General features: G+C 38.2%; 1 protein-coding gene across 1 annotated transcript; it reads right to left on the reverse strand.

The window, feature by feature from the left end:
- Positions 1–2,172: 2,172 nt before the first annotated feature.
- mpv17l (MPV17 mitochondrial membrane protein like) lies at positions 2,173–7,384 on the reverse strand. Its single transcript, XM_042504182.2, has 4 exons — positions 6,580–7,384; positions 6,192–6,262; positions 5,472–5,501; positions 2,173–5,265 (listed from the first exon to the last, which is right to left on the reverse strand). Exons 1-4 carry the CDS (start codon positions 6,884–6,886, stop codon positions 5,050–5,052), a joined length of 624 nt encoding a protein of 207 aa, XP_042360116.1. The 5' UTR covers positions 6,887–7,384; the 3' UTR covers positions 2,173–5,049.
- Between the last annotated feature and the right edge of the window lie 2,269 nt (positions 7,385–9,653).

Below are 9,653 nucleotides of genomic sequence, written 5' to 3' on the forward strand. Positions count from 1 at the left end.
CTGCACTTAATTAACTTCTGCCCTGTAATACAATGCTGTGCATGAACAAAACAGCACAAAAGCTCAAATAAAACACTATTTTATTTAGATCAAGTAGTTAACATTGACTTTTTTTTGTTAATAGACTCAGTTATTAGATGTAAATATGAGCAAGTGTGTTGTATTTTCCATCCTCTGCCTCACATCATGATGTAAGGCTGTTGTATGGTGGTTTTGTTTCTAAGGGTTAGCAAAAGAGGGTGTGTGTTAAACCCACGTCTGACGGCATCTGATTGGGGAATTCCACTTCCTGTTGGTGGGGTCAGAGGTTGCACTAGGTCAACTGTGTCCTTTTCAGAGGGATTAACCAGGCCCATTTGATCCTGGTTAATCCACACGCACCATCACTGGAGCATAAAGCTATTATACACACACACACACACACACACACACACAAATACACACACACAAACACACACACATACACTCCAATCCACTCTGTCCTTGCTTAATATCTGGGCTGCATGTATTCAGAAAGCCTTGACAGAGCTGGAGTCAGGACTTGGTTAGCCTAGCTTAGCATTAAAGACTGGAAACACGCAGAAACAGCTAGCCTGACTTTGTCCAAATTTAAAACTCTAAATCTTACCAATTAACATGTGTGTCCTTTTTTTTTAACACATTTTTTTTACAATAAATGAAAAATTGTTATGACAGATGGAGTTACATGCCAACACTATTTTTTGGTACACAACATCCCAGTACTAATATCCAGTATTAATACTAATACTCAGTACTTCTTTCCAGCATTTCCAGCTATAACACATGTTGCGAGATATGGGAGGTAATCACAGGTTTTGTTATACTGTAGGTCTTTGTACAAAAGTAGTGGAAGAACTATTCAGATCCTTAACCCAAAGAAGCAATGCATGATATAAAAAATTATCCATAACAAGTAAAAGACTTGAATGAAATTTAAACTTCCTTAAGAATGATCACCAACATTTAGTACTGACTATGTATGCAAAAAAGACCTGTCAGGATTATATTGTCATAATACCATCACCTTTATATTATTTATGCATTAAAGCAGATTTTTGATGTTATAGTTGGTCTAAGTAATCCAGTGATTTAAACCATTAAAAACACTGAATTAATAAATTCCATGTTACAAATCAGGGTTTCTCCTACCTGCTAATGTGTACCCACTTTTTTCTTTGGTAACTTAATGTATTCTCACTTCTGATCCACACATTGAGGAGGTTTTTACCAGGAGCTGAAACATCTACAGAGGTCTCTGTCTCTCTAAAACAAACAGATTTAAATGTGAAAAAACACTAAATAAAGCAGTTTCACGCCAAAAAATCAGTGTTTTTCTAGTGCGTTTGTCTAACTACAGACTGTAGCCAGAGCAAAAATGTGAATTGTTTCGTCTTCAGCCAGTGTTTGGTGTGGCGTGGTATTCTCCATAAACAAGGACCCACTCCCTATGTATAGATATTAACAGCTCATTTTAAAGATAACAAAAATGCAACTATTCTTATTTTCAGGTGATTATACACTAAATAAAACATGCTTTTCATATTGTTTTCCATTTCTGCCAATATAGTCCAAGTCAATACTACACACTAGACCATGAATGTGTACTTTGGTTTATGACCAATCAGAGCATAACTAAGGACATTTCCATCAGTCTCAGCTGTACTTTGTATTTATGGCTAATTAGCAAATGTTAATTAAGATGGTGCACAATGTAAACAACACCTGCTAAGATATCAGCATTTTAGTATTATCACTGGGAGGATGTTAGCATGTTGTTATTTAGCTCAACACACACTGTAGCCGCTTGTTGCTCTACTTAGGGTTTCCTGATTTCACTTGTCTCAGTGTTTCCATCAGTCTTAATCTGCTCCAGGAGCTGCCTCAACACCTTCACCGTGCTACAGGCTCTTAACTGTGACACAACTTACCGATCAAATCTCATTATGACATCATCCCATCCACTCTACAGAATCTAAAAAGAGAAAATTTGACTTCAGTCAAGTCAGGTCCCTTGTCAAACTGATATTAAAGAAAAGAGTGCCCTATCTTGAAAAATCTCAAAGCACTAACGCAACAAAATAGTGGAGGTTCTCACAAACAAGTCATCATCAATATCATAATATGGACGTTCACGCAATGTTATGAACAATATTGAACATTCGTTGAGGTTTTATTTTTGTTTCACACAGAAAAACAGAACATCTATGTAATTATTTACTTAAAGCTTATCTGTAGAAGGGCTGTGTCCAAATCTCTAAAAGTGTGTTTAAACAATATCCTTCCTAGTGCAACTGACCTGTAAATTTTATTTTATCCATCAGTGTATGTAACATGAGAATTTTTCATTTCTGGTACAATAATAAATGTACTGTATATTCAGCAATGAAACTTTAAATTCTCTGTAATTTCTCTCAGATAAATAATAATAAAAGTCACATATCTTTCAGATGTGCTAAAAGACCATTAGAATCTAAATGAGAGTGAGTGATGGGTCTGGTTTAGGTAGGCTAAGTGATATGTCATATGATAAGGTATCTGGGCTGATGGCAACCTATGTGATGTTTCAAGTAAGAGGACAGGATTAAGATACAGGAGCTTCACAGGTCAAACTAGGTGATAACACAAGTGGGATGCACTGATACATATCTTGTGGTAATAACACATAATGAGCAATTTTGACTGTAAGTGCAATCAACAAATCCCACAAAAAAACCCCAAAAACCCATTAACAAGTATTATCTTTATATCAAAGCCTGGTATCTTCATCCTCTGTGCCATGGAGCTCTGCTGTTGTCTGAAAACAATTAAAAACATATCAGTGAGTTCGACATACCCTATGTAAGAGTTCCTATGATATTTAACAAATTAGACCCCCTACTGGTAAGGTTATATTTATCAAAGAAAACATGGGTGGGCGTCATCATGTGACATACTTAATGTATAGTTATGGGCTTGATGTAAAGTTACGTAGGTTAGGTTTAGGATAAGAATCATTGCTGGGTGTGGTCACGTTATGTACTTAACGTAAAGTTGTGCAGGTGAGGTATAGCAAAAGAATCATGGTTGGGCGTCAATGCTTTATTAGTTAGTGGGCCTATTTTAAAAATAAAACTTTATATTTGTGAGGTGTTTTTAAAGATGTATGTCTTATTCTTGAGACACAGAATAACACAGTTTGGCCCTTTTCGTGGGATTTGTTGACAATGGGAAAGACAATAAATATGAAACTTGTGAATTTTCATGATTGCCAGAGGACAAACCCCTGGATTCCGTAGGACCACTATAATGTTTAATTCTCTCCATCAACAATACTTTGGTCTATAATGTATCTTAAAAACTAATAGCCATGTTTCCATAAAATCTGCTGAAGATATCCCTTTAATGCTTTTATTAACTTTCCTCTAGTGCCACTCTCTGGAAGTCTTCAAACATTTATGCATCAATTGTGACGTTCCCTGAGCACATTTGCTCCCCAGATGATGAACCTTTATGAGCTTTCAAACTCCTGATTGCCCAGGGTAATCAGCCTGATACATCAGTGCATCCCAAAATAAATGCAGAAACTCAATTTCAAATTGCACACAGACAAATGTATTCAGATTGAATTGTATTGATTATTATTATTGATTATCACCCGTCAGCCAAACACTGCAAGCTCACAGACCTGTGGCCAGGACAGTCTTGTCAGCGAAAAAGAAGGCACAACTAGTATAAAGCATAAATATTTAGCCCTTAAATCTGATCTCAAGAGCTTCACTGCTCTGTGGGCTCACATCAAATCAACAACCAGCTACAGTCATCCATCGCAACACAACTGCCTTAAGTCCAATCTCACTTTAACTGAAACCTCAGGTTTTGGAGCCAAGATCATCACTGTTCATCACTGCAACTGTAAACAGTATGTGCCAGGCTTTCAGACCTCACATTCTCTAAATGAATTCCACTCTGACCATGTTAGTGTATTTAGATCATTCCATCCATTACTTTGGTACAAAATGTCTCCAATCTGATGGCAAAAATTCCTTATCCCCTGAGAAGGAATCTTAAAAACCCTGCCATAGAGTCTGCAGCCTCCGTTTGGACCAAAACTTCATTTGCACACAAGAAATATTCAAATCTATCCCACTATAAAATGGATGAAGCACCTTCATGCTCCCCTGAGGATGAACCCACTTGACCCATAGACTATAAATAAAGATTGACAACATGACAGCTCCCCCAAAGTGAAGCTTTTCAAACTCAATCGCCCCCTGGTGTTGGTCTGCAGTATAGGTCATAAAGCCCGCCCCTCCATGGCTGTGAACGGGACATTGGCCAAACTAAAAAAATCAAAGTACATGCCAAATACATTTTCCCCAAAAATGTTTGTGTTACTGAAGGTAGTGATGTTTGTTCAAGTGATTATTTTTATGGTAAGTTCAGTTTTGACGAGTTATTTGATTCTACAAAAATGGGATTTCCCGCCATGATTGACTATCTATCTATAGTCTATCTTTATATACAGTCTATGATCTGACCTCTATGACTTTTTCCACCACCATCCCCAGGATAAACTTGATATTTTTAGCTCTAATACTAATAACGCTTTAAGAGTGGTAGAGGATTGTTTGCTTCATACCATACTTTAGTATCATGGGCTTTAATAAAGATAAAAACATATTTTCTTATTATTCTTATCCTATTTCATGTGTATTTCCTCTTTTACCTAAGTGCTCTTCCACTTTGCCAAGAATATAGTTATGGGGAAATAAAACATCACAGTTGCGCATGGAAAAAGGTCAACACAACTGTAACTTTAACTTCAGACTATGTTAGTATTATTATCACAGCCTGTAAAGTCCATGAGAGTCAACTGTTGTGCGTATGTGACACATAAATGTTTTTCTCTTTCCAACCAGGAACCTGCTTCTCAGCTCTCCGTGGTGCTTTCGGTTCATGTTTGCTGGTTAAGCATAAGTGGAAACCGTTTTTTTCCTGTAATCAAAGCCCAAAGGCCATAAACACAGAGGCATCCTCCTCTTCCTGCCTTTAGTTTTCCCTCTGAGTCTTTTGCCTTTTTCGGGCCAGCCGGGCTTCACGCATCTCCTCCAGGGTCTTACGGGGGTCTATGACAAAGGCCAGAGCTACTCCTGCAGTGCCGTCACCACTCTGCCGGGAGAAGCACAGGAAGGTGGCCCAGAGGAAGGCGCAGCAGCCCATGAAGGCTGTACGCATGTACAGCGGCATCAGAACGAAGTTCAGAAACTGTGAGAAGCGTAGAAAACACAAGGTGATATTAAAGATACAGACATACAATAAAAGTGCACTCTTTTTTTTGTCACAGTGGACAGCTTTACTCTCTCATTTCAGCAGGCTAATCATCAGAGGGAACAACAACAAAGTCTTTGATTTCAGTTCAAACTAAAACTAATGTAAATCTATAAGCTAAACCACAAAAAAAACCCTCTTACCTGCATGAATGGCCAGTACATGAGTCCAGTCTGAAAGAGAAAAGAGGATATGATGAGTGAAGTCACAGAGGACCTACAGTACACAATATCAGTCTATGCAAATCTTTGTATTAACTGCCTTGAGATAATAATAATAATAATAATAATAATTATTATTATTATTATTATTATTATCATTATTATTATTATTATTATTATTATTATTATTATTATTACTACTATAATTATAGGAGATGCAGTGCAGTAAAGATTGAGGCCAGCATGAGACCTTTCAGAGTTAATTATCATACTGGAATATCATCTCAGATGCATAAATAAAAGGAGTTTGATCCACATCAAGATATAATGTCTTTTTAACTCCGTTTGTTTATAAAATCTTAATCTAATAAGTAACTGTTAAAAATAACTTATTTATCTTAATCACTGATCTGTACATTTTAAATACAATTTTAGAAGTATATTAATTAATTGAAGACAGCAGCATGACACTGTGATTTAAATTTGGCAGGATTTCAACGTCCTCAAACTCGCTGACTTTTTTATCCGCTGGCTGTAGACGCGATTCAATTAACTGCCTGATTCAATTTGCCTGCTCCTGGGCGTCGTGCCCACTGCGCCGAGGAAGCAGTGGCAAAATCTAGGTTAATCTGGCTGTGAGCACTCAGCAGTGTGTGTGAAGGGGAAATTTCCTTCACTTGATGCTGCCGAGGTCTCTCTTACCTTCCAGGTGTTGAAAAACTTCTCCCTCCAGTCTTCAAAGACGTCCTCCTTACCCTCCAAGAAGCTCACCCCTGCAAGACAGAGGAGACTTTAACGCAGAGTTTGGGGTGCTGTGCGCCATTACGCACGATCTAAAAACGTGCGCAATGACTCCTCACCTTGATCCACGTGATGTTTGACTGAGAGACGACCTTGGTAAGAGGCCCCATCACCTTACTGTTGTGTGAGTTAATGTTTTTAATGATTATACGTTGTAATAATTAATTTGAAGTTGTGCTGTTGGCATCAGGTGATTTTCATCTCCAAACAGATACCAATAATGTATCTGCACTTTGCCTTGGATTAACCAAATTCTAACCTGTGTTTGTATTACGTGTGGCCATCTTACCCGTATAGAAGACACTGGTGGCCAAAGGCGACGCAAAGCTTTGGTCCAGCAGGAGTTTGCGGAAAACCATTCCGGCGGACTTCCCGGGGAAACGCTTCTCCAGAGCTCGCAGCCAAAAGTAATTGAAATTTCCATGGAAACTGATTGCAACAATGGCCACGTTGCGTGTGTGTTTCCAGTCAATGCGCTCCTTCTGAGCCATGAGCTGATGGACCAGGTCACCGCCGGCGAATAAGCACCCGTACAAAGTGACATTGGCCAGCCAGGGGAATCGTTTGGCGGCTTCTTTCAGGACAGCTCTCCTCATGTTGACACCACAAGGAGGAGCTGGGGTCCAAAGTGATGCTGGGTGGCCTTGAGTGGCTTCAATTTAGCAATCAAGACATAAGCATAGAGGTTAAAATAAATAGACTCGGCCTTGATGTCAGTCTGTTGGCCGACACGACGCAATCCATCCGTGCGCGGTAAGCAGGGGAGGGATTAAACGTTTCCACCAGCAACAGGAATATCGCACATTATCGGATCTCAGATGACTAATGAAAAACGCAGACTCTCCCAAAAAGTTTCGCTCCTTTAGGCATACTTGCGCTCTGCGTAAAACCTGCCATTGCTCCACTTTGGTCACTTTGCAAAGGCTCCTCTAAAACCCTGGAGTTTGCATGCGTAAAATAAATCCGATCCTTACATATGAGATATGGGGACGCTTGTGGAAAAGGCTCCAGCGCAACATAAAATCTAGATCATTCTGTCTGCCCTCGCGCAGTGTCGCTCCCGGTGAATGCAGGTGCCTCTCCGACAAATCCTGCGGGTCAAGCGCTAATCTGAGGGATTGTCCCAGGCCAGTCAGGCGCAGAGACGCGTCTGATTACTGCGTCACCGACATCAACTGCAGTAGTTTGATGTGCAGAGGTCTGTCCAGCCACTATGTACTGTCAGATCTGCAATGAGCTCCGTCACTGTTTATGTACGGCTTGTATTGTGTAGTTTTTTGTTTGTTTGTTTGTTTGTTTGTTTGTAACAGTAATTGTCAGAGGCTCCCATCATGTGGTTTTAGCATCACATCTAATGTAGGGGGGACAGCAAAAGCGCTGGTACCTGGAAGGACACGCCCCCTCAGGTGCAAAGGCTTCACCTAATTTTGAGGCTGTCTTTGTATACAGTGAGCTCTCAGCTGCTTTCCTCTCTTTATTCTCTCTTTTTGGCCCTTGGCATGTTTTATGCGTCATGTAAATGCATTATCTATGAATTGTTTTATTTACTTTTAGTGGGTCTGTCCAACACTATTTCTGTTACTTATTGCATCTGAAGAAATATACTGCTCTGCATTCTGAACTTGGACTCCTGCCTCGTCTGTAGGTCTCTCTCCATCCTACTAAGCACCCACTTAACAGTAATAAAACAGCAACAACATTCATTCAATATTTTAAAAATAATATAAAGGATATTTCTGTGGAGATAAGAAATTATATGTATCTGATCCATAAAACGTTGATCTTTAAGAATTTGGGACTTCTATTATACCTTTGGGGGGATGAATAGAGCACAGGTGTATTGCCAAAAAAGTGTTTTTCACCAGTCAAGAATATCTGCAATAGTATCGTGCATCTATTAAGTCCACTAGAGGGGGGTGTTAGTCCAAATACAGTCCATGTTATCCTGAGTGAGGACTGGAACCTGTCAATGTCAGACCACTCACCACTGGCCTTGAAAAACCTCAGATTCATTGCACTTTCCTTTTTATTTTTGCAACAGTGTGTCGTCCCAGGCTATTCTAATGTCTGATCCAATGTGAGCAAAATGTGATATCTATTATTCACTTTTTTGGTTTCTTATATCAGCCTTTACTGTTGCAGGATTAGTGCTGTTAAAACAGTTTGTTTTAATAGTTTTTCACCCCACAAAGTTGATTTTTGTTGCTTTCGGGTCTCTTGAAACATTAAGATATTAGGCTGTACCAGTTTTCAATAGGTTCTGTATTTGGCACCAACCTCATGAAGTCACAAACTTTATAAATATAGGTAAGCCCAGTATGAGAATGATGTGTGTACAATACTGCAGTACTGCTGTAATATAGAACAACATAAGATTTGTTTTACTGATGCTTCATATAAAATTGTAATTATAAGATTCATAAACATAACAACATAAGATCCATTTGTGCATGAGAAAATAGATTTAACCCCTTAAAGCCTGGAGAAACATCACTTTTATTGTGCTGCTTTCAGATGCCTTTTAAGAGTATTTAAACCTTTGATTCCTGAGGAAATTGGTGCAATTTCTTAAAAAAAACATGAGGAAAAAAAGCAATGAGACTTGGTAAGAAATGTTCCACAAACTTTTTTAAAAAAAGTAGATTTTTTTTAATTATTAAAAAAATGGTAAAATGTCTAAAAGAAAAAAACGCTAGGGAAAATTATATTATGGCTACATATAATATTTACATATTCAACATTATGTCACATAATAATGATCGTTTTTAAGCACTTTTTCCAGGGCATTTCATTTTTTTAAAACTAATCATCGGGTAATCATCTTGTACATTTGACTAATTTCTTCTATGACTTTATGTTTTGAATAATTTCTTCATTGTTGCTAATTGTCTTCTTCCCATGTTTTTGACAGAAATCAAGCCAATTTGCCCAAGTTTCGGAGGGTTAAAAGAAAGGAAGAGGACAAATGTAGGTGTATAAAATGTACAAAAATAATTATGTTAAATGTAATTATGATGATACAGTCACGTAAATATTATATAAATAAATTAGTAATAATGACGAACGTAATATATTATTTTAAATAAACATTAAAACAAAAAAATCAAGCCAATAAAAACAATGACAGTATAGTTAAATGCACACACCAAAACTTAAAATGTGTACAGTGACCACATGATGTACCACAGTATGATGGTCCCCATTTGTACTCACATCAACTCATTTCATCAGTTCCACTTTGATATGACGGGTCGGTTGATTAGGGAGGGGAGGACGGAGCATTTCGCAATCCGATTGGCTGAACTCATTGTCGGTCAAAATGATCTTATTTGTAATTGGCTGTTCGCGAAAGCCTCGGAAGTG

Source organism: Plectropomus leopardus, chromosome 18, assembly GCF_026936395.1.
Source record: "Plectropomus leopardus strain MGB_pleo_1.0 chromosome 18, ASM2693639v1, whole genome shotgun sequence".
Taxonomy (NCBI): domain Eukaryota; kingdom Metazoa; phylum Chordata; class Actinopteri; order Perciformes; family Serranidae; genus Plectropomus; species Plectropomus leopardus.

Bases quoted from the DNA above. Each gene is read 5' to 3' on its own strand.
- mpv17l (XM_042504182.2), bottom strand. From the start codon at position 6,886: ATGAGGAGAGCTGTCCTGAAAGAAGCCGCCAAACGATTCCCCTGGCTG. The intron at 6,263-6,579 runs GTAAGATGGCCA...TCTGTCTTGCAG, and splicing joins CACCAGTGTCTTCTATACGG to GGGTGAGCTTCTTGGAGGGT. The intron at 5,266-5,471 runs GTAAGAGGGTTT...CGCTTCTCACAG, and splicing joins TGTACTGGCCATTCATGCAG to TTTCTGAACTTCGTTCTGAT.